This window comes from Electrophorus electricus, chromosome 23, assembly GCF_041902795.1.
Source record: "Electrophorus electricus isolate QZ-2024a chromosome 23, ASM4190279v1, whole genome shotgun sequence".
In the NCBI taxonomy this organism is placed as follows: Eukaryota; Metazoa; Chordata; class Actinopteri; order Gymnotiformes; family Gymnotidae; genus Electrophorus; species Electrophorus electricus.
This window is the reverse complement of record NC_137519.1, coordinates 14,671,340-14,697,500: the sequence shown is the minus strand read 5'-3', so window position 1 is coordinate 14,697,500 and position 26,161 is coordinate 14,671,340. Positions and strand designations below refer to the sequence as shown.

The 26,161-nt window shown below is 39.5% G+C and overlaps 2 protein-coding genes across 2 annotated transcripts in view; both read left to right on the top strand.

Annotated features, from left to right (window-relative positions):
* Positions 1-3,797, top strand: part of slc9a5 (solute carrier family 9 member A5) — an 18,163-nt gene extending 14,366 nt beyond the window's left edge. The window contains exons 13-15 of the mRNA XM_081706208.1: positions 311-383; positions 610-735; positions 1,227-3,797. Coding sequence (XP_081562334.1) covers positions 311-383; positions 610-735; positions 1,227-1,762 — 735 coding nt within the window. The 3' untranslated portion in view covers positions 1,763-3,797. The remainder of the gene's footprint in view (positions 1-310; positions 384-609; positions 736-1,226) is intronic.
* A 10,828-nt stretch (positions 3,798-14,625) lies between these two features.
* plekhg4 (pleckstrin homology domain containing, family G (with RhoGef domain) member 4) overlaps positions 14,626-26,161 on the top strand; it is a 71,685-nt gene continuing 60,149 nt past the window's right edge. The window contains exon 1 of the mRNA XM_081705904.1: positions 14,626-14,850. The gene's annotated coding sequence lies outside the window, so the exon portion shown is untranslated. The remainder of the gene's footprint in view (positions 14,851-26,161) is intronic.

Here is a 26,161-nt window from a genome sequence, read left to right as displayed (position 1 = left end):
AGAAAGAAAGAGAGAGAGGGAGAGAGAGGGAGAGAGAGGGAGAAAGAGAGGGAGAGGGAGGGAGAGAGAGAGAAAGAGAGGGAGAGGGAGGGAGAGATGATAAATTCTCTGTCCCCATTCTTGTGTAAAGACAGGGCCTGCCCATACCTGTTCTGGATATTTCAATGAAAGATAAGAAATGTTTTTTTTTTCAGTTGATCAGTATGCTTTTATGTAATATTTTACGTCATTGTTACAGAATTTCTATACATTTTCAGTTTACAGTGATTATATATATAATCCATATATATAATGATGCCTTTTCTCATAGCGTAAAGGCTCAGATGCTAAAGAGCAAGACGCCAATGACAAACCCCGGAGAAATGTCAGCTGGCATGATAAAGGTTGGCCATGGGGGCTTCATTTAATGTTTTTTTAACCGTAGTCCCTACTGAAGGTTCCATTTCTGATTATTTTTGTTGCAAGAATCAAACTCCAACTATGTTTGACTACATTTCTAAATAAATTAAATTAAAGTGTAAAGGTGTCATTTTAATGTGGGCTGCAATGTAAAGAATTGAATCTATGCATGCATCGTGGGTAATGAAGTTTGTATGTGCGTGCCTACAGACCCAGTGGTGGTACCACTCGAGTCTGAAGAGGAGATGGGAGAACATTCAGAGAAAGAGGAGGACGTTGGGATCGTCTTTGTGGCCCGTAAGACCTCTGAAACACCAAAGGAGCGACCCAGTTCAGGTGATGAAGAAGGGTTTGAAAACACAGCCATGAAAGTAGAGAATTCTCTGGCAGAGTTGGTTAAAATGAGTCAAGTCAAATGGATCTATGTTGTCGTCACATTCACATACAGTGTTTAGGACACAGTGAGATGAAATAAGGCCTCTCCTGGAGCCAGTGACAAGATAAATACACACGTGTGTGTGTGTGTGTGTGTGTGTGTTTGTGTGTTTGTGTGTGTATGCGTGTGTGTGAGAGAGAGAGAGACATGGACAGAGCTGACAGGACATAAAGAGTGTAATTGAATTAGGAAGTGAGGCGTGGTGTCATGCCACAGTGGTTCCAGTATATGGGGAAGGACAGTAGAGCATTTATATGACCTTTGACCTGCCAATAACAACATGATATTAAGGCCTGATGAGAGTTGGGTGAAATGAGAGGATAGGCATGCTTCTGTTCCCTTTTCTGGGTTTTTTTTTTTAAATTTTTTTATATGGTTTACTCCTCCACAGTCTCTGCTGCTCTGGAGGTGTGTCAGAGCCCCTCTGTTGCCCCTCCATCTCCCACTTGTGGAGAGAAGAACCTGCCCTGGAAGGGGGGCGTGGGTGTGCTGCCTCCCTGCGTGTCCGTGGAGGCCACTAAGATCATCCCAGTCGACCTGCAGCAGGCCTGGAACCAGAGCATCTCCTCGCTGGAGAGCCTGTCCTCCCCCCCGGTTCCTCAGGAGCCCCAGCACCCGCGCGTCAGCGCCCTCTCCAGGCTGGGAGGACCTCTGCGGCCGGCGGCAGCAGGACAGGGAGGCAGTGGGACCGGTCCGACCCCTCTGACCTCGCGCCAGTTCCAGTTCCCTGGGGGCAAAGAGGAGGAGGAGAGTGCCCTCTCTCTGCACCTGCAGGAAGTGCAGCCTCTTATGTCGTCCATGAGACCGCCATCGTCTACCACACAGATTCCAGGGAAGAGGAGGAATCCACGTATGTATTTGAGGAGTCTTGTGACAACGCCACCTTCAGCCAGGGAGCCCAAAAGCAGAGGACCAACACAGCTGTAGAGGAGTTCCCCTACCTTACAGTGCTTCTTTCTATGTCTGTTTCAGGGCTTCACAAAACCACCCTGCCCACTCATAGCATCAGTTGTTTCCCTTTCACATGATTTATAACAGTATATTCCACCTGATAATGTCGCTTAAAAAACATTACCGTTGATGTGGAGGAAAGTTAAGACTCCACAGTTTGGACAGGTAGGCTGCCCACTGGCATGAGCTGTGATGTCCATGCCTAGTAGGCAGTTCCTCTGACATTGTTCCATGTTTATATTCTTTCGTTTGAAATATATGCCCTGTGTTATACACATCACTGGAAACATATGTCAAGATATTAGCACTTTGAAAATATATCTGTCTAGACCACATTGTCAGGGCCCTTTGGGTGCACCTGTCAAATATGTCTTTTATTTAAGTTCCAGCCACCCAGCCAAACCTTACAAAAATACTTTCAAAAAAGTCTTGACAGTCTATCAAACTGCTAAATGGTCAGAACTTAACTGCTTCGCTTTATTGTTAAACTCTGCCCGTCCATCCAAAGACAAAACAAAAGCCAGAGACTAAGAGGCATTCATTCTAAACTGGCACTCTCGTTAGGAGCCTTGGCTGAAAAAGCAGGCCATTCTCCTCCAGCTCTGCATGGAGACTCTGAGGAGCAGAGCACCACGTGAGGAACAGAGCGCCACGTGAGGAGCAGGGCACCACGTGAGGAACAGAGCGCCACGTGACCGATCTCCAAGTCCTTGCTCTCTCATTTCATATCGGGCATGGCTTCTAACAGCTCAGCTGTTGTATCTACTCACCACACAACACTTGTGAGCTCTGGATAGACACTGCACACTCAAAGGTGCCATAGCTGTAGATATGCCTTATAAAATTAGTATGATATCTTTACCACATGGGCAGTTGAGTGCTGATGGATAATTTCTACAATATCTGCGCTTCTACTCAGAGGCCAACTGGGCAGGCTAGTTTGGCATTTGTAAGATAAGCACAGAGCTTCCTCTGGGCTGTCATTTCCCCTTTGGTTTATCAAAAATGTAGTCTTTTAGTTATTTTAGGTTGTATTTATTTACCCTTTGCTTTTTCTTTTCTATGTACTTTTGAAGAAGACCTTTAGTTTTTGAAACTTATATTACACTGTAATTTCCACAGTTCATTGTTTTAATGACCAAAGCATACAGGAGAGAACAAAATGAATGTCTTTACATGTGCTCATGTACTTTGTCTCTTTCTATGTTTTTGAATGACTGTATTTCTGTTAAGTATTATAGTTGTATTGGGGGACTGAAAAAGTACTGCATATATTTCATGGTTAATGAAATATCAGATTTGTTGCGCAAATTCTTAAATTTAAATTATTCTAAATTGGTCATTTCACTGTAATACTCATAGTAAATTGTAGTATAGCTATAAACATGTACAAAAAAATGTATTATTTTATGGCAAGTTCTGTCTATTTGATAGGAGTAAAACATGACTCCTTTGTGCTTTGCATATGGACTGCCAAAGAGACCCCACAGTTAAATAAACTTCTGTGTATGAGACTACCCTTTTAGTATGAAACTCTACCACTTGTTAATATAAAGCAGTGTTTTATGCAAAATTTATGATTTGCACTTCAAGATCAAAAGCCATGTAAAACCCAGAGTTGTTTGTGTTTAAGCTGCTAACTTGTTTTTCTCTCTTGTGGAGTTCCATGTGTGTGTAGATGTTGTGCGTTTAGAATGATCTAATCGTGCTAAAGGAGGGGCCTTGCTAATATCTGTTGTGCCTGTCAGACAGAGAAATTCTGTGTTGTCTCATTTAACCTTATCATATTTGTCCGTACATCATTCGTACAATTCAAATTGCTACTATTTTTGTATTCACACACAAGTGAAGTAGGAATGTGCAGGTTCCTTCCTCACACATTGCAAATGTTTGTTTTCATAAGATCTGCTCTGTTACCTATTCTGTGATTTATGGAAATTGGACAACTCATCTGTTTGCCAAATGTTAACTGTGGGTGGTAGTGTCAAGGAGGACAGCAATTAAATGAGAAGAAAGCTTCCTTAAAGTAACTGCAAATTCATTTCTACAGTACTGTAAAAATAAATTATATATATACACACACACACACACACACACACACACACACACACACACACATATATATATATATATATATATATATACATTATATATATATACATATATATATATATATATACACATATATATATATATATATATATATATATATATATATATATATATATATATATACATATATATATATATATATATATATATATATATATATATATATATATATATATATATATATAAATAAAATCAGTTTATACGTACACACACACACACACACTCTTTATGTATTTTTGTTTCTTTTCTCCCTACATCATAAAAGAGCCTCTCCGGTGGTGCAGCTGGTCACTCCTGCACTTCAGAGGTGTCGGAGGCCCAGTCAGGGACACTAGTAAATAATGAAGTGATCTTCCCTGCTCTGAACCCGTGACGTCCTAGTGGGGCAGGTAGAGAGCACAGCTCCTCACAGAGGTTCAGTGTATTTATGTGCTAATGTGCCATTTGCTGCTTCAACTCCTGCAACAAACCCCAGCCAACAATGAGCTCACTGGTAAGGGAACAAAAGTTAGGTTTAAATGTTGATTCTCAATTTCCTGGCCAATCTATTACCCCTCCAAATTTTGTCCATATCAGTTACCATGCACACAGTGCATTGAGCTAACGCTTAACCAGAGACGAACAATTTCAGCAATCTATTTCATAAACAATTTTATTTGTCGAATAAAAATAATGAAATCGACCGGACTTCAGGTTAGATTGACTGAGAACATCTAACCAATCTAACCTGACTTCACAAGAGTATCTCAGCGGTGGACTGTTTAATACTCGAGAAATTCAACGCTGGATGTGGAGGCACAAGACAAATTTAAAAGGTAATATGCTCGGTTCATGTCCCGTGTTCTCTTCATAATCTTAAATTGTCTTGGGTTACATCTTCGTGAAGATGTCTGCCTATCATGCTAACTTTAGCAAGCTAGGTTAGGTAAACTAGTTTAACTAGTACAGGTCGCTATCTTTTGTAAATAGTACATTTGTAGCTACTTTTTTAATATAGTAAAATTGTATTAGCGTTAACTAAATGATAATAATATTTCAGCTAATCATTATTATTACTAACATGTATTAAAATGTAACGTTTACACTTTCTTTCCTTTTAGGTAACCTTAACTAGTTAGCTAGCTAGCGTTAGCTAAATTGACGGTTAGGTCCGTTAGGTCTGTTAGCTAGTGTTAGCTGTGCTTGTTAAATTCAAATGTTTGCCATGCTCGCATGAACGAAAAAATAAACTACTGTAGCTAACTAGCACATCTGGCCACAAACAGCTGGCTAGTCTCCTAGTACACTGCCATTTACGAAACCTTGCTGTAAATATCTCTGCTAATTCTAGTTGGTCATGTTTTCGCATTGGTGTTGACTGCGGATATCAAGTTTCTTTAAATTTCCTCTGTAAGATGGCTAACTCTTCTGTGACAGTATGGTGGCTCATATAGGCTCCTGTTAGAAGTGGCTCTAACAGTTCACCATTTTAAACGTTTTGCCTGAGGGAAGCGTCATTGTGCAGTTTTTGTGAGGACATGCCTTTTGCGTTAGAGGTGGGATCTATATTTTCTTGTGTGTGTTTGTAAAAAGGCTATCACCAAGCCTCGATGTAAAATTAAACTCTTCCCTTTTTGTCTGTTTTTTAAAAAGGTGCATATAGGTAGCCCTTTATTTAAATATGTTTTATGGAATCTGCTGAGTGTTTAGTATCACCCCCAGTTCTGCCCTTTTTAGGACAATTATACCCTCCTGCTGAGTCTGGTTCACCTTTGCAGTTCAGGGTAATTAGCTGCATACTGAATGTTACTTTACTGCAAAGCACAACCAGACTTCATATGGGAGCAATTGGTCCAGTCTAAGGTGCACTGCCCTTTCTCTTCCGTTGCATTTGTGTGTTGTATCTGGCAGCTGAAGTATAGCTAGTCAGACTATAGGACCCTCCAAATGACAACCTCTGTGAAGGTAAGACAAGGTTTAAAATGGCCTTTCACAGAGGCAGCAGGGAACCAGCTGAATTAAATGCATATTCTGACCTTATTAGGATTGCCAGACCTATAGTTCATTGGGCACAGAATAATGTCAGAAAAAAAAGCTGAGTGAGACAGATTGACCTAAAAGATATGTAAGGTGGAGGGAACATACCCAGTCAGCACAGAGAAAAATTGTAAATAGTTTCCATTTGTGATTTGTCAGGGCCTTTAGTACTGAGTAACGTTGACTGCACAAACGTTAGTTTCACTCAACGTCCCAACAGCCTTTTCGGGTTAACATATTTAAAATATCAGTTTCCTGATAGCGAACAGCCAAATATGAAAGTGCAGTTACTTACATTTATGGATATTTTGGTACAGAATTTAATTTGGGGTCTTAAACAAAGAAGATTTAAACCTGTGTGCATCTTAAGAGTCCTTATGACACATAAATGTAAGGACAGTTACAACTACAATGGGTCATTCCCTGAGTTCATGTAAGCAGTGCAGCTCAATTTCATGATTTTATTAATCAGTGTACAGTTTACTTATCTGTTTAGTTATTACAGATTATCACCTGTTTTGACCTAAATGAGTGACCAGCAGGTTGAGGTTACAATACTGCCATCTCAAAGTTTATTGGACAAATGTCATCTTTCTATTCTTATACAGTCCAGAATAATTGTGTGCCCTGTTGTAAAATGAAAGAAACCAAAGTATTTTGTATAAATGTCTGTATTGGTTTAAGATGATTAGAGTGAGATGAGTGGCTGTTTGAGCCAGACTGGCCTGCCAGTAGTTCACCAAAACACCAAAAATAAGCCTTTTCCTTTAGGGTGGTAGGTGGAAGAGAGTACATTGGGGCTGGTTTGGGTGGAGCAGTGTACAGTGTTCTTCACGGCTCTGCCTCTTTCCATTTGGCCTGCCATAAATGGGCAGTTTCTAATGTCACTCAGTGGCAGTTTGTATTGTAGTTGATTGACAAATAGTTGATTGCTCAAGTGGTGGTGTCGACTCAAGAACAGGAATTTTTAATAATAATAATGCTAAACTTTTTTTTTTACAAAGTGCTTTACAGAAAATATAGAATACGCAGAAGGATGATAAAGCTTATTACATACTGAGATCACCTCAAAAAAGTATTTGCCAGAAAAAAAGTTAAAAACAGTTTATTAAAATTAAATATGATGTAAATTATGATTGATTAAATAGAATACTTATGTTAATTTAAAGAATAAAATGAAAAATTAATAAAAGCTACATTAAAAAACAATTTAGAAAAATAAAAACAAATGTTTGTTTCAGACTGGCTGCTGAACAGAAGGTCTAATCTTTCTTCTCGTCACTTCATTTATATTACTGTTAATACCACTAAATATATTCTTATAAATAATATGACAATGGTATAAGGTTATCATATTTGATCTTGGTACCATTTCTCTCTCATTAAAATGTTTTGTCATTATTAGATAGCACACACAGTTAAAACAGAGATGAGGGTGTCATGAGTCTATTCCAAGTATACTGCAAGTGCATAATCACATAGTAATAAGAGTAGTTTTTGTTTATTTATTTTTAATCCCCCCCAGGCCTAAATGCTAAAGTGTCTCATTTAATCCGAGGCCACCTGAAAGAAATGAGACTTGAAGTCTCAGCAGACTAGTGGTGGAGCTTTCAGACTAGTCCAGCACTGAAGTCAATGACTTTTTGACTGTGGAAAATTTAAATATTTTTGAAGCAATATTATATTGCCATCACTGGGTGATTTAGAAGTGCTGGTTGCGATTGTTTTTGGATTTTCTGTCAGGATAATTGCCATTTTACACTTTACAACAATGATTGTATTTCTACATGTGTCTGCATGCTGGAGGGAAGTGTGTTTTTCACTATTACTCAACACGTTTCTCCCCGCCTGTCTTGTGAGAGCTATGGAGAGTCAGCAAGCTACTAATCCAGGACTTAGACAGACAAGGATACACACATAGCACAGGATTATGCTCTTTACATGACTGTGCATGCATCAGTCATATGAAAAGGCTTTAGTCAAACAGCTCACTGAGGTTCAGCGATTTTATAACAACCTTTTAGTTTTTTAGCCTTTTCATTTACCATTCAGGTTGAGCCAGTTTGGTGGTGGGGCTAGGTTGGAAATGGAGCAGACAATTCTGAGAGACACTTTGGGATTTCTTCAGGTGTCTGGCTTGCTTCTTCTAAGACAAAAAAGCTCTGGTCCTCTCTCTACCTGTTATTGTGCTTGTGAATATGCTTTCTCTGCTAGGTTTGCAAATCTTTGGCTAAATCTCTGGTATATATTTTTCAAATGTAGAAAAGTTTAGTCTGATAAACATGATTAATATTCATAAAATACTACCTTATCCTTATAATAAGATGTTTATTTTTTATTTACTGGGCACCATTTTAAATTTGGACAATTACAGTTGTAAGTCATATATATGGGGTAAAAACCTTAAATTGAGTTAAGGGTAATTAATCATTTGTGCTGAATTCAGCTCAACTCCTGTAAAGCGGTTTAATGACCGTATAGTGGCTCCAGCAGTGAGGAATCCTAGTTGCCAAAAATGCTTTTCTTGGCAGAGTGTTTTTTCTTTTCTTTTTTTTCTTTAGTTGTCTTCATCATACAGGCCATTTTTAATATTGTGTTTTATAGTATACACAAATATGTGTACATATATATGTGTGATATATATCACATAGCTTATGTATATGAATATGAAATATTATATCTTATATTCTGTTCTATATAGCTTATGTACTTTTCTAATTGTATTTACTTTTCTAATTTGCTAGAAAACCAAAGCATTTGCTTAAAATTCTTCTTAAAATTAGTTTTTTACTAATTACATGCTGCTTGATGCTCTTGTCACAGGTTGGCGGAGTAAGCTGATTTGGAGCATACGACAACAATGTGCATCCCACAGTAGGTGTGAGTCTTTGAAGTAAGACTTTAACACAAACACTTCCTAGTCTAGATTCCATCTGAAATTCAGATGGGGCTGGACTGTGGACCACTGGTTTTGTCCAATTACCACCTGCTTATTACCAGTATATCTCCAACCCCTTTTTGTCATTGGAGTTTGCGAGGTCTATTGGCAATTTCTGATTCACATCTGTTGTTGCTGAACATTGCCTGTTTACTGTATTGTGAACTTTGTTTCTCCTTCAGTAGCCATTTTGCCTATGCTCTGCCCAAAGGCTTTTTTTAGCTTTTGTACCCCCCTCCCCTCTGGTAGACTGTGCAGTGCATGCAGCCTCTCAGCCTGGCTTATTTTTTATGGCAGTGTTATTGACAGCAATCAAGATTTTTTACCCCCAGTGTTTGTCCAAGGAGACCAGGTTCATTCATTATTCAAGAGCGCTATAGCATTGAATAGTTGTATTCTGATAGTGTTTTAATATTCATAGACATTAATGATCTCAGAGTTTTTATCTGGCCATCACTGAGTGTCTGTACCCATCATTGTGTGTGCTGTCAGGGCGGGTGCTAAGGGTTAAAGGGTCTCCATGCTTTGGAGACTAACTGATTTCTCACTGTAATGAAGATATGGTCAGTGCTGGTGTCTCTCTGTGCTGTTTTTTAGTGTGATCCAGGATGGGCTGAAGTCACAGGTTTTGAGTTAGAGTTGGTTTGTGACATTTGGGACAGACTTAGGTTGCATAGCAAAATCCCCAATGCTGAATCAGTCGAATTATCCAAGTTTATACCTGGACATTAAAAATGTTAGCTGTTTCAGCACTTGGCATTTTATTGTGTAGACCAACTTTGTACTTTCTGTGAAATGTCCAAGCTATGAACTATAAAATATTAAAGTGGCTGACAAGGCTACTGCAGCTGCAGTCATCATTGGCACAGTTAGACGGCTCTGGATTTTGTAATGAGTTACACAGCTGAAGAATTATAATTATACTAGGAATGTTGTGTTTTGATTTCTGATTACCCCTTAAACACAGTACATTGACTTTGGTACACTGTCAAAAATTTGTGGTAAGTACAGTCATCCTGTTGGTTTTGTTGCTCTGAATGAACTTGTCTTCACTTGGAATTTCAGTTCCCATGATTGTTTGTCAGACTTTGTGTGGAACAGAAATACCTTTCAAACTAGTGGTATTACCTCATTTTATCAGTTCACAATTGCTTCTCATATTCATGATACAAATTAATAGATTAATGATCATATTTTAGAATCAAATACAGTGTAAACATAAAAAATATTTTGGCTACTTGAGTAAGTTTTAAAGTATAAAGGTAAATGCTAACTGAAATGTGAAAAGTTAGATGGCACTGGCTAAATACATGGTTACCTTCCTGAAATTTTAGTTTATTGAAATTTACTAAATAAACTGAACAACAGTCTACATTATACTTCCTGTTAACTATAACTATATGTTATAACTTTACTGACTCCATATCCCAGGGACCTACCTTTCTAGTTATGACCCTTCCTGTCCTCAGCCCTATTTACTATACAGATACAGAGAGCGCTTTAAATCAGGCCATAAGAAACAGATGACTGTGTAGCAGATTTATAAGGATTATTGGAAGTATTTACTTCTGAGATAGCCCACAGAGACCTAGCCAGGAAGTCTCAATCAGTGACCACTAAATCTTCACCAGATATCTCCTAATGTGAATACCAGTTTACAGACTGTCCAAGGTGATATGGAAGAGCTAATCTGGGCCTCACACATACTCTCAGATCCCCCTATTGGTGTTCATCTAGACAACACGCCAGCCCTCCAAACCACTAAGACATAAATGTTGTCCGGGGGATTAGACAAGACAAGCAAACAATTGATTTATCTCTGCTGTTGAGAGAACACTACTTAACATGAAGTAGCAACATTTTTTTAAATGGTGAGAGGAAATTATAGAAAGAAGCATGTTCATATTCATGTCATATAAATTAAATGTTGGAGTATGTTTTTATATTATTTTTTGTTTTGGTGTGGAATTTGTTATATATGCACTGTTCATATTTATAGCAAATATAACTTCACATAATTACCAGTTGCATTTAGGAAACCAGTTGCATTTAGAGCCTTCACTAACAACTGCATCATGCAATAGAAGTTTTTATGTTAACAGGCTGTAAAATGTTCATTATCACGGGCTGCTCCTCCCCCCACATGTCACATGGTATGGCCTGCTGCATGCAAGGGGATTCATAGCTGTACTGTTTTGTAACCACCCCCCCCCCCACCCCCCCAGGATTGCACACATGTGCACAGGGTTTAATATTACGTGTTAGTTTGTCTATTTAAACCCCTGTCCGTGTGTGCACCCTTCTTGGTCATTGTAGTTATGTAGCATAAGTAGCTATGTCGCTACTTATGTGTTCAAGTCAATCTTTGTAAAAATCGCTGTAGCCATAATGTTAAGCTGTGTACTCACCATTAATGTGTATGTGTTCTTCGTTCAATGTTAATGTGTAATCATGTTCACCGTCGATGTCTTATGTGAGTGCCACCTATGTTGTCTACGTTTAATGTTAATAAACGTCATTCACTGTCAAGAGAGTCTGTGCATTCTGCCCCGTGCCCTGCGGCACTCGGGCCAACAGTGTTACATTCATAAGTAGAGCTATTAGAGAGATAGTTGTGCTCATAAGTTTATATACCACTGGCAAGATTTGAGGGATGTGTTCCATTTTAGGAAACTGTGAGTGATCCTGCACAACACTGTTAGTTAATTTAGGGATACTAGTTAGGTGAAGTTAGTTATCATCATGGAATTGTGTGTATCCTTTAGTAATCATGACTATAAATGAAATCACATAGATTTTTAATTTCAAACATTTCATAAACTGAATATTTGGGCTGATAAAATACACTCAGTTTGACACACACAGGTTGAGATGACAATGAAGGATAAGTATCCACATAATTATGTTCCTTGTTTGATTTTAATTAATATCTGTGTATAGTTAATGGCTGTGTTTGAAATGGCCTTTTACATACTACTAGTATTCAGTATGTGACATAAGATAAATGTTTCCAGCATGCAAAAGATACCCAGATGACATACTACTCTGACCAAATATTCCAGCATGTGGCCAGAGCTATCTTCGTAATGTACTGCAATCCGACATGCAATGGTAGCAGATAATCTTTCACAAGTAGGTGGAACCTTCATGATCTTATAGTATGGTTTGCGTTTGTCGCATACTGTCTACTATACTGTATACTACTGCGGGTACCAGTATGCAGTATGTACTGAGTGCAGTACACAGTATGTAGTAGGCCATTTCAAACAGCCAGTGAGTTTCTTAGCTGTTGAGATACACCCTTGTGTATAACGTTGGTTATTGAAGCATGGGGATAGCAAAAGAACTATCAATGGATCTGTGAGCAAAAGTAGTTCTTCATAAATCCAGAAAAGGTTATACAATGGTGTCCAAAGATTTGGATATCATTACCGTTGAAAAACTGACCAAGATGTAGAAAATTATGCATTTTATTAATACCAAGCCACAGTCAGTTAGCCCAAGAGAGACTTCAAGTCTTCAAGACACAAGTGTCAGGATAAAAAGTCTCTAAACATCTGACTTGAAATCATTTGGAGTAATGAGTCCAAAATTGAGCTTTATGGTCACAACCCTAAATGATATGGGTGGAAAGGAGACAAAAAGGCCTATGAAGTAATGCACACCATCTATACTGTGACCGGCCCTACCAGCCAGGACACTGGGCATTTCAGCATGAAAGCGATTCAAAAACACAAGGTCAAGTCATCTCTTCCGCGGCTGCAGCAGAAGATGGTGGACGTTCTGGAGTGACCGTCACAGTCTCCTGACCTCAACATCATTGAGCCACTCTGACATTGAGACCTCAAACACGCAGTTCATGATAGAAAACCAAAGAATTTATACAAGAGGACTGGGTAGCTTTGCCTCATAAAGGACCTCATTCACATCAAAAAAGACTGCAGGCTGTCACTGATTCAACACACAATGTTAAACACGAATGGTTTCCATTAGTCCGGTGCAACAACACAATGCAAAGTTGAGCCAAGCTGAACTTTAGTAAATGAATATAGCCAACGTGATGCGGCTGTCCAATCAGAAGATAGCTGCTGTTTGCATGGTTAGTTTCATCAGTGCTGTGTTTGAAAGATTCATTCTGTTTTTAAATGTTCTGGTGGAGCATGGAGGGAAACGATATTACTTCAGTGTCTGGATTCCCTGTCCTTTTTGATCCATCCCTGCCAAATTATAGGGACTGGGATCAATGCAACTGTCATACAGCCCAACTCTCTACCGGACTACACTACCCAGCAGCCTGTTCTTCACCCATCCAACAACTCAGCCAATCAGGCACGTTCAATCAGATTGTTATCACCAGAGTATTGAATTCACCTCTGTGTTCAGAGAGATTGATGTATATAAGACTGTTTCAAGCACTCATTCATTGTGAAGTATTGCCTCTAGAATTTCTAAGCATGCCTAGTGTTATTTATTTCTTACTTTGTCTTTCTCATTGCTGATTTTGCCTGTTCCCCTTGCTAGTTTAGTTTATGTAATTGAATTTTGATTGGATAACGTGGGGAACGTTCACACCCTCGTGGACAGTTGAAGAGGAGATATGCAGTCACGTCCATCATCGTGCTGGACCAATGTAAATGCATCGTACCGATATGCAAACGTTTTAACAGCAGTTTTTCATTATTTTCTTTACTGTCATGGCTTGTTTAATGACTGTGCTATCTGTGATTATGCTGTCCATAATAGTTTAAGTTGAAACATACTGAAAAATAACAGATGTGTCATGTTTTCTCTAAAAATTGTACGCGTCTTACAAATTCGACCAGAGATATATAAAATAATGCAGACTTTGAATTTGTAAAACCCTTGTTTGACATTTTGTGTATTATGGAATCTGAACCAAAAAATAAATAAATTTTTAAAAAGCTTTTTGCTTTGTTCTAGCTTGGAAAAAAAACAAAGTAATATAATTAGACGAGACATTTTATGAAGGCTGATGTAGAGTATAATAGCACTGGGACTTGGAACTATAAATGTATCACTCTGCTGTACAAGTGTTTTCTATTAACTGTTAATTGCATTAATGATCTTGGCTCGCAACAAACTTTGCTGTTAACTCATCAGGATTACACATGCCACCAAAGCAACTCAAACAGACTCTTTATTTGCACAATAAATGGTAAGTTAGGAAATTGTTTGTATTGCAGTTATGAAACTTTATGCTGTTGGAGTCAGACAAATTATTGAAGAAACAACAAAATCATCATCATCTGTTGTTGCTTACTACTATTATATAAAAGAAATATCACTCTCGAGGCCATACTGACATAGTAGCACTCCCTCTCATATGATATTCCTTAAATATCAAGTCTGTAAGTCATAAGCTCATTCAGTCATCAGTATCACTTTTTTTCCCTCCACTATTTTAACGTGCTGTGGCCCTCCACCCATCCTGGGTGTAAGCGTGCAGGACTGTTGCAGTAATAGCAACATTACCAGGTGTGTTCTTTAGTAGATATTTTCAAAGACCAGTGACTGGAGGGAATGTAAATGTTTCCTTGGCTGAAAGGCACTGGCAATAGTGAGTGAGCACTTGGATAGGATCACATCAGATAGGAGTATCGCATACTCCGACAGTCACGTTTGGTAAGAGAGGGCGGAGGTTTAAACCCTGGGAGAAAGAGGCAGCGATTTGGATACGTGATTGGTTAGAAAGAGAGGGGGAGGAGCATTCTTAGGATGAGCCAACAACCCCACTGACATTCCCAGTGTGGAGTTGGAGTGTATGTGTGAGTGTCTGTGCATGTGTCCTAGAAGTCCTCTAAGTGTGTTATTTTCTCACACACACAGATAAAAGCCTCTGGAAAGAAAAACCGTGTGGTGACAGCAGCTGCTGTAAGATGTTCTTGGGGTGCGGTGAGTTCGTGCTGTGTTAAAGGCTGAAACCTTTGGATTTACTGAGTGTTGCAGAGTTCTGTGGCTCTAGTGGAACCCTGCAAGGGTAAGTGTGTCTCTCTCTCTCTCTCTCTCTCTCTCCCCCCCCCCCCCCACCTGTTTGTGGAATTCAGTCTGTCCGCTATTAAAGCCTCTAGTCATATTTCCTTGCGTCTGAACAAGTCACTGAGTTGTGTGAACCCTCCCTCTCTAGCTTTCTCTTCATTCTTTTGTTTTTCACAAAATGTTATTACTTAATTCAGCTTAGTTGGGTGACAATACCTGATACCTGACTTTTTTTTTTACTCCATTTGTGAAATGAAGTTACTGTGTATGTTTTTATATTCATATAATTTTTATCTTTTGGATTTACATTGTGTTTTACATAAAATTTAAACTGTGCACCATTTTTCCACTTTTGTTATAATTTTCATGCCGAACAGTGTTCCAATGTTGGAATGCTGTGCATTATGTCCAGAGGGCAAATAGCCTAGCCAAAGTTTTTTTCTTTTAGGCTTTTTTTAAATTTTTATTTGTGTGTGTGTGTGTGTGTGTGTGTGTGTGTGTGTGTGTGTGTGTGTGTGTATATATGAGTGTGTGGAGTGCCAAAGTATAGGTGACAGATAGCTGTATTTGTCTGATTTGTACAGTGCTGCCACTGTTTGAAATAATGCCCTTGAGACTTTATAGTGTGCAAAGTCTAGATGTATGCATGCATAGAACACAGCAGCTGGGTGATGAGCTTCGAAAGACAGAAGCCTAAAGAATAGGTTGTAAAAAATAATCACGTGTTAACTTTAATCTCAGAGGAACTTTTGTGTTTGAAAGTGGGATAAAATGGAGCTCACTTATGTCATTACTTTCACAGGACTGCCGCCCCTGTTTCACACCTCTGTCTCTCCGTCTGTGTCTGATTTACACCAGACCTTCCCTGGCCTCTCCATTAACCCTGAATCAACCCCCCTCAGCTCTTCTGGCTACGGAATAGTGCCCAACACCCAAAATAGTCACACAGAATAAAACCCACCCAGTAACCCCTTACTGGCTCAGTCCTTAAAGGCATACTGCTGTGATAAGTACAACTGTGCTCTTTTCAATGCACATGCTTGTATGCTTTTAAGGATATGATTATTTGTATTTGTGTGTGTGTGTGTGTGTGTGTGTGTGTGTGTGTGTGTGTGTGTGTGTGTGTGTGTGAGAGAGAGAGAGAGAGAGAGGTAGAATACATGTAAGAACTCTCTTATAGTTGTATGTAATTGATTGGTAGATGCCGTTTCTTTAGCTGTGTAATTCATGAAGCCCTACAGCTGAATTCAGCCACAGGAGAGAGGGAGCAGAAGAAAAGATTCTTTCCACAGTCACGGTCTCTCTCTCAATCTGTTTACTGTCTTTCTCATTTACCATGTGTCTCTCATTTGCTGTCTGTCTCATGTGCTCACTCACTTTATCATTCACTGTAAAGTTTTGTTGAAGTGCTCATCTATTTAGTTGGGATTATTGGAATTTAGGAAGAATGCAGTTGTCACACTGTAGGAGCTGGGTACTATTTAACTGAACATTATTAACAACTTTGTCTAGATTATTCAGGTTTGCAAGTATCCTTTTTTGTCACAATATATATGAGTTGAATACATGAATGCAAGTACGGTCCCACTGGTGGGATCTGTGGTGGCTTGTCCCTGGTTAGTACGGTCCCATTGGTGGGATCTGTGGTGGCTTGTGCCTGGTTAGTATGGTCCCACTGGTGGGATTAGCGGTGGCTTGTCCCTGGTTAATACGGTCCCACCGGTGGGATTGGTGGTGCCATGTCCCTGGTTATTACGGTCCCATATGTGGGATTTGCAGTGGCTTGTCCCTGGTTAGTACGGTCCCACTGGTGGGACCTGCGGTGGCTTGTACCTGGTTAATACGGTCCCACTGGTGATATCTGCATACCTGTGTCATGTTGAGGAGGCAGAGCAGGATGCTGGGACGAGTTGAGTAAAATAGAGACGTACGCTTATTAGCACATACAACACAGAAGGCTCGCAGGCTATCCTCCTTATAGAATGATCTCCATCAGTGTTGCTTTGGTAGTTTAATTTTGTCTGCAGCAGCTCCTGCCAGCTGTGTCCTCTCTGTCTTCCGAAGGTCTTTACTCGCGGTTGGCAGTTGAAACAAGCACCGTTCACAAGAAAAAGTTGAATCAATATGTTTCTCCTGAACCCTTATTTTTTAGACCCGTCGTTAACCTTGTGATTTTTTTATTCTTCAGACACATTGCACATGACTGCTTGTGTGTTTACTGTCTTTCTGGGAGGGGGTGGGGTGGGGGCTAGACAAACACTACAGCACTTTCTTCATCTTATCTAGTGAGTTCTCATCGAGGTTATATAACAGATGGGCTCTGGACATGTCCTACTACTCTGCAGTGAATCTGTCCAGGACTTCAGTAACACTGATTCTGCTACAGCCAGACTAATATTCAACACACTGCTCAGTAACCTTACACAAGAGGCAGTGTGATCCTCACATCCACCATGCATGTTGAATAAGATATTAGATATATGAGGTAGATAACAGAAACTCTTGCCCAGTTGGACACACAAGGGGGAAAAAAAGACACCTTAAGATGTGGGGGGAAAAATCACTTTTGCAAAACCCCTTGTTGCCCTGCAGTGCAAAAAATAGTCAACCTTGCAACATTCAAGTGAAAAATGCATTTTGCCAAAGACAGAAAGAAAAGGGACAGTAAGTGGACAGTAAACAGGATAATTGGTGGAAACAACTTAAATTACAGCCTTAAGTCTGTCTCCTTCTTTGCACACCTAGAGAAAGGAGTATTTGTCCATATCCTCTTAGAAAGTTAAAACAAACTGCCTGATTACAGTTCATGGACTGCCATCTTTAAGTAATTAGTTTGGGCCTATGACTAGGCCCATCAAACACCTGTTCCTTCCCTGGTAAAATATTTCAGAATGCACGTCCTCACTGTTGTGGAGTTCCTGTGTTGCAATGTCGTCAGCATTCCTGTCCTTCAAACCATGCACAATTGCCTTTCTTGTGTACTTTGCGTAAGAATCATGTTAAAAGGTGAAGCCATTTTCACCTGTCTTCAATCTTTCAGCTTCCTAACTAAAGCATGCAGTCTTTGCAGCAGCTGTCTACATTTCTGTTCTGGCCAGTGCCCCACCCCACAGCATGCCCCCAACCTGGACAGGCTGAGACTTTGGCTTTTATTAAGCAGTGACTTTTTTCTTGGCGTCCTCCCACACAGGCTGGATTTGTTGTATGCTTGTGATGTATGTCATATTCACACAGTGACCAGCATTTTCCGTAATGGCCTGTAGCTCCTGTCGTCTGCCTCTTGGTACCCTACCTAGATCTTGTCTGACTTCCTTCTTCTCAGTCATTCAGTTTGGACAGAGAGACTGATATAAGAACAGTCTGGGTGAGGCCGTATTCCATCTACTTCTTTACTGTTATCCTGCTGTTGGTCGGTGGGATACTCTAAAGCCTTTGAATTCCTATTGAACCCCTTTTCTGACTTGTGTCTTTCCTCAGCTTTATCTCAGAGTTCTTTTGAAAGCACCTTTCCACACTGACATCCTGACTTTAAAACATACTACAAAGCAACCGGAACCTCTAGAAACAGCTGCATTTGTTTTATTCCAACTGATTGGTCATCCCAGTTGATCACAGGTAGGAGCCATTCTGGTTTTCTGTAGTCTAAAAGGAGACATGATTATACTCTCGCAACTTATAGGCATGGTTATACTCGTGCATTGTTATACTTGCGCAAGCTTACAAATGCAGTGGTAAGATGGCATTTTAAAATATGTCCTTTTGCTGTTATCACTTTATTTAATATTCAGAACATTTTATGATAAATGATAAAGCCTAATTTTGCGATTTATGATAAAGCCTAATTTCCATTGTTGTTTTTTTCAGTATCTTAACAAAGGTACACATTTTGAAAGTGTGTATTGATTTTCTACAGCCACTGTATAATAAATGTGCTCAGTAAAGTAAGTTGAGCGGCATTAAGGTCAAGTTTAAATGGGCTTAAGGACAAATTTATTGTTTAAAGGTGAAGTTTCATTCCACTTCCTCTCTTGAATGTTCATTTTCTCAAGACCTGTGCTTCTACTTCAGCCCCAAATCAGTACAGTCCATCTTTTAACTTGACCCAGTTGATCTCATGTTGCTTTCAGCCTTGAAAATGTGTGCACTCTGTTGTCATGCTATGGTTTATCTCACTTCTCTCTGATGTCACTTTATCATGAGCTTAAGGTCTCCATCTGACATGCATTGTGTTTTGGTCATTAGCTCGGCGATTAATATATGTCACATGCTCAGTCCATAACACAACAAACTGTCCATGCTTGTCTGGCTCGGAATGCTCAAGAAAATCAGATATACGTAGTGGGCAGAGTTCAGAATTTTCCACACTCATGGCAGAGCCAATAATAAGTAATGATTTGCCTAAAACCTAAATAAACCAAAGTTTATGCACGCATGTTGTTCTGTTTTTTATTTACTCAATTTACAAAAAATTCCTTTGATGAGGTACATGAAGCATTAAACTGAAAACAGGCTCAGTGACATTATGGTTTAGGACAAGTAGATGTAATCCTGCCACATGTTGAAGCATTACTTTATCTGTTTGCATTGAAACCTTTGTAAGACCAAAATTCCAATCTCCTTTTGTGTAGTAGAATGAATGTTACCTGCAGCGATGCAGCCAGCCCAGCTTTCGCTGAAGACCAGTCATTGTACATGAAGAGAAGGGGGGGGGGGTTGCTTGTTTTTTTCTTTTGAATCGGTTGGCTGCTACTGTTCACTTTACATGTAAAGAACAGAGAGAGAGACATCTTTCTTAAGACATACAAGAAAACTAATAGTTCTACATTTCTTATGACTTCAGGCTGCTGTGTGCTCTTTTCCAACAATTCCCAAACTTCTTCAGCAATGCTGGGGGTGGCTCTCCATGCTGCTCACTCTAAAATCTCGGAGTCAAGGAACCGTTTCCTTCATGACATCTTAGAAGTTATCAGTAATGCTTTGGAAAATAGGAAAGATTGTGTGGTGCTGTTTTGAATTAAAGTGTTTTTTTTTGTGTGTGTGTGTGTGTGTGTGTGTGTGTGTGTGTGTGTGTGTGTCTGCATCAACAGTTATTTGTATTAAAGTTTTATACTAGTGTTTTCAAGTTATATAGTATGTCTAAGTTTATATGTTTTATATGTGAATATACAGTGTTCAGATAAATAACTGACCATTTCTGGCTGGCATATGGCTTTTGCAAAGTATTGTAGATGCAGAATGTATGAGAGAGAGTTGTGTGGACTAGTACTCCCTCCTTACTGGTTATGCAACCGTATATTCAGACAGCTCACATGTCTTTCTTTTGTTCCTTTCTCTCTCTTCCCTCTGGTTTTCTCTCCTTCTTTCTCTTCTCTCTTGCTGTCCCCTTATCCTTTCTATTCCTTCCACTAGTGGACATATTCTTCTTCCTGTCCCAATGTAGCAAGCATTTTATGAATTCATTACACTGTAGCAAGTTAATGGTTACTTGTTCTTGCTTCCCGGTTGAATATGAGGGAAGGATTTTTGTGTGTTTTTCCCTTGCATAATGCAAGCAGTCATTTTAACATCCACTAAGATAATTTTGATAGATGCTGCTAACACAGTTTGACAGAAGTCAAGAGCTTTGCAGCAGAAATTTTCCTTTACTGGCTTTGCTTTGTCTTTTTGTGAGTGTTATTTTCTTACTGACTTCACCCTGGCTACTAAGTGCTTTGGGTTAGACTTATCAGAGCTCTTCTACAAGATAGATAAAGTCATATATAAAAATAATGCCTTTATTTAGTCTAGAATCTAACAAGCTAGATAGAACCTATAAAACAGATTTTACACTGTGGACAACAAATGGTTACTTTACCGGTTCGCCAGCTCTGCTGTATGTTAAATTACTGAATGCTGACAGTTTTGTCAGTTATACCAGGTCTCCAATTTGCAGGAAATCGCCTGAAGTACGATTCTCCTAGGAACCCCCCCCACACACACACAAAACAGTGATGTTGACTTCCAGTCAGCCAGAGCAGAATGACTGACAGCTCCTTGTAGTCTCCATTCAAAACCTACACAATAATTACACCCATGCCAGACAGCATCCCCCCGAGTTTGATTACACACAGCGTTTTCACTGTACTACTGATGCAACTCAGCAAGATAGTCTACGAGGAACCTATAGTCTCCTGTGATAGTTCTAGACTGCAATGATTAAATATAAGCTTACTGGCCCTACACTTTGTCAGCAGGAAAGTTTCATAAATCTTTAACTGTCAGCCACATCTGGCTTGTTTAGTTGCCAAGGATTGTTCAGTCTATGCTTTATCTTTTATAGTTGTTCCACAGTTTTATGTTATGTATGGTTTTTATATATATATATTTATTTCTTACTCGGGTCTTTGTTATATTGTAACAACAGCCCGAGTGCCATAGGGCGCGGAACAGGACGCACAGACTCCCTCGATTTAGTGAGATGTTTAATGAGACACTTGTGGCACTCACACGTAACGACGGACAGTGTTAACAGGAATAACGACATCTAAAGCTAACAATGGCTACCCATATACAATAACACAATAACAGTAACAGTAACAGTAACAATGACCAACGAAGAGGCACACACAGGCGGGGGTTTAAATAGACAGACAAACACTTAACATCAACCCCTGCACAGGTGTGTGCCATCACGGAGGGTGTGGCTACAAACTATGGTGAACCCCCCTGCTCGAAGCAGGCCATATCACGTGAATCGTGGTGGTGGGGAGCATTCCGTGACATATATACATACATACACACACTGCCTGGCCAAAAAAAAGGTCACACACACTAATATTTCGTTGGACCGCCTTTAGCTTTGATTACGGCATGCATTCGCTGTGGCATCATTTCCACAAGCTTCTGCAATGTCACAACATTTATTTCTGTCCAGAGTTGCATTAATTTTTGTCCAAGATCTTGTATTGATGATGGGAGACTTGGACCACTGTGCAAAGTCTTTTCCAGCACATCCCAAAGATTCTCAATGGGGTTCAGGTCAGGCATTGTCATGAATCCTGGCAATCTTATCTTGGAATATGCCCGTGCCATCAGGGAAGAAAAAATCCATTGATGGAATAACCTGGTCGTTCAGTATATTCAGGTAGTTAGCTGACCTCATTCTTTGGGCACATAATGTTGCTGAACCTAGACCTGACCAACTGTAGCAACCCCAGATCATAGCACTGCCCCCACAGGCTTGTACGGTAGGCACTAGGCATGATGGGTACATCACTTCAGCTGCCTCTCTTCTTACCCTGATGCGCCCATCACTCTGGAACAGGGTAAATCTGGACTCATCAGACCACATGACCTTATTCCATTGCTCCAGAGTCCAATCTTTATGCTCCCTAGCAAATCGAAGCCGTTTTTGCCGGTTAGACTCACTGACAAGTGGTTTCCTTAAGGCTACACAACTGTTTAGTCCCAATCCCTTTAGTTCCCTTTGCATTGTGTGTGTGGAAATGCTCTTACTTTCACTATTAAGCATATCCCTGAGTTCTACGATTTGATTTCACTACACGGTTAAGTGATCGCCGATCACGATCATTCAAGATTTTTTTCTGACCACATTCCTTCCTCGAAGATGATGTTTCCCCACTGTCCTTCTACTTTTTAATAATGCGTTGGACAGTTCTTAACCCGATTTTAGTAGTTTCAGCAATCTCCTTAGATGTTTTCTGCATACCAATAATCTTTTCCATGACCACAGGATGTGTCTTTCGACATGGTTGTTTAACAAATGAGAAGCTACTCACTGCATCAGTTAGGGTTAAATGCCTTGTTGCCATCTGAAATTGTTGCCATAATCACCCATGCAGTAATTATCCAATGGGACGCTCTTAACTATTTGCTTAGTTAAATCCAGGTGGTGACCTTTTTTTGGCCAGGCAGTGTATAACAACGTGATAGTCTCTATTTTTATGATTTTGTTGGACACTGGGCTCTGTTTCCTGAGAATAAATACTAGTTTAAGTGCATTAGATCCTGTTCTCTAATCAGTCGTTCTTTGTCCGAGCCTGTGTTTCTGTCAAGCGTACCGTGTGTGTGTGTGTGTGTGTGTATGTTTATGTTTATATCAGTATGTTTTTAATGTTTACTGCAATTTCTTTCAAAATTGTAGTGAAATACAGAGTTTCTAGACAAACAGAGCATTTTGGACAGAAGTCCTTGGGACTTTGCTCACACAGCTGATGAAGGATGCCTCTAAAATGTCCTGTTTCTCTGGAAGCTCTGTGTACTTTACTACAATGTTGAATCTCTCTCTACAGCTCACCTAGAATCTTCTTTGGATTTATATATTCATATTTGTTCAAAATCATTTTAAAAGGATTATCATTTCCAACAATAATCCTGCAAAAGCCCTGTGAGCCCTTCACAGGCCGGTAACCTCAGATGTAGGCAGATGATGGAGGTTTTTCATCACATATTGAAGAAAGAGAGCAAAGTTCATTTTGTGTGAAGCCTGAGGATCATTTTTCTTACTCAGGTCTTTGTTGTGAAATGAAGGTTAGAGGTTAATGCTTACGTGAAGTCTTATTTAATAGCTCATATCTCATCTGTCTCAATCCTCTGGGTGTACAAACAAGCCGTGTGTGTGTGTGTTTTAGACATATTAACTGCATGATGCAGTCTGCTGTGCTATATTCTGAGATGCACATATCTGTCACGTTTCTCTTGCCTCTAATGCGCTAATGAGCTTTAGTAGTCAATGAAGATGATCTGAACACGTAGGTAGAGCAAGAGGCTGGAGAGCATCTGTGTTTACTTGCAGAATAGGAAATACTGTTTAGTGTGAACGACCTACTGAGAAACCACAAGCGAATTAATATGTTTAATTTGGGTCAGCTGACTTTTTAATAACCCAAGTCAGGCATAGGACTGGCCATTGTTAAGCAGTTAACTTGTGTGTGTTTTGTTCAAGACAGGTGTGCGTATTGAGTATGTTGGACTGTAAACAGTAACCATATTTTATGAAATATTTCATGGTAACTGATTTTGATGTTTATAAGATGCTTGCACGAGTCATAAAGACTGGAAAAAGTACTGAGAAGTAAATAACTATTTTAATGCTTGTCTCTAGAATGTGGTCTGGTGCAGTGTTCACAGAGCCCATGGCAGGCTGCATGGGTCCATATGAGAATGTTATCTTTTTACTTAACTATGTTAAAAAGATCTTTGCTTTTGAAATAAGGTGTCAGTAAATGTCAATAAAGCGTCCTTGAGTGAGAGTGTGAGAGAAAGACACTATATAAATTTAAATAACAATAATAATAATCCCTCGTCCCAAAGTACATACTTAACGAGAAGTAAAACTGTAAAATGAACAATATATGGCTTACTAGAGGGCATATTGCAGTCTTCTGTCATATCAGCGAGGGCGTTTACATGCACCTAATCTGATTATTGCAAAAAATCAGATTTAGTCAGTAATCCGCTCAATGTGTTTACATGCACTTGAGTAATCAGATTATGGGGAAAAAATCCAGGTTTACATGAGTTAATAATCGGATTTTACTTTCAACCAACAAACAATCTCATAGAATGATGTGGCGTAAACTTCACACTTCCTGCTGTGGCTTTTTGTAACCATGGACATGCTTTACTGACATATATGGATCTTCGGTTTTCAGTGGTTACTAATATGCTGCAATTCAAATGTTTCATTTTTCTGACCATGTACTGCATTTCAAAATCTCCCCAGAAGTGTTTAATAGCTATTTCACAAATGCTGCATTTAATTAGTCTAGCTGCTTCCAGGACCTCTCCGGTTACATATGCGAGCATGCACAGATTGAGAAATCTGAAAGAAATCAGACAAAGGGTATACATACACTGAGAAGTCATATTACTGAGCTAAAATCCAGCTCTCTTTATTGGATTTCTTAATCTGATTTCTTGGCCATACTCCATGCTAAGAAATTGCAGTATGCTGTTTACGTGGCCACTTGAATAATCAGATTACTGGATTATATATCGGATTATTGAGTGCATGTAAACTCACTCAAAGTTGCAAAGGCCAGTATCGTGATCACAATTAACATTTGATATATCGTGAAGCCCAGCTGGACTGCCATGCTTTGTCTGTCCAGTTTTTACATTTGTTGAAATAATAAACATTAACCATGTTACAAACGATGTATTCCAAAATTAATTATGTGACTGCAGTAAATCGTTTAAAATGACATCACAGATAAACTTTCTCCCAGGGCCATTTAGCATATAGCTAATATATATAATATTTATATATAGCACAATGAACAGAGCGAGAATTCAGGTAAATTTGTGGTACATCCACATCACTCATTTAGAAATATTATTTATTAGAGACCCTTTGTAGATGTACAGTTAGAGAACTTTAGTACATGTATACTGTTTGTTGATTACACGATTTATAATGGCTATCTACGTCAGCAGTGGTCAGTTTCTGACCACAGGACTGCTGTCGGATGTATAGTTTTGCGATGGCACGCTGCTGTTATCCCAGTCGTATTACTGCCAAGATGAGACTCCAGCAACACTGTGCCTGATATGCCAGTACAACACCCACTACCTTGCCCCCACCATGTCAGTGCCACTGGTGTGCAGAGAATGCGCCGCCGTATAAAGTATAAATGAGCAGCTGTGGTGTTGTCACCAGAACTATGTGGTCGGGAACTTTGATGAATGGGTGGGTGGTGCCTGAGAAATGGGGCATGGCAGCAGATGGGCAAGAGTCTCTGTCAATCAAACTTGTAACCTATCACATGCTCTTATTAGTTGGGTACACCTAATAATAAAGCACCATTTGAGTTAGTGTTTTTAATGATGGGGATGGTGATTGGGTACTTGTCTTAATGCCACGCCCATGGGAAAGCACAAAATCATGCACACAAACTGCCACTGGGAACTTTGAGTTGGGCTGATGTCACATTTGCCCCTCCCTGGCATCGCAGTTCCTATGGCTATGCTACCTGTTTGTTTTCTTCCTGGTTTTGTTTCTTCATACTTCCTTGTTTTGGTTTCTTTTGGTTCCGCCCCCTTGTTAATATCTCCATCTGTTATGGCATTCACCTGTGTCTTGTTAGTTATTTAGTCCATGTATTTAAGCCCTGTGTGTTCTGTCTGTCTTTGTGAAGTCCTGTCAACATGTGTCATGTTTCTGAGCCGTAGTTTAGCATTGTATGTTTCTCCTTTGCCTGTTCCCTGTCTGTTTGCTAGTAATTTGGATTATGTTTGGGACTCCCTGGTCTCTCAAACTGCATCCACTATCATACTGCATTCGATTCCGTCTCTGCTGTTACAGATGCAGT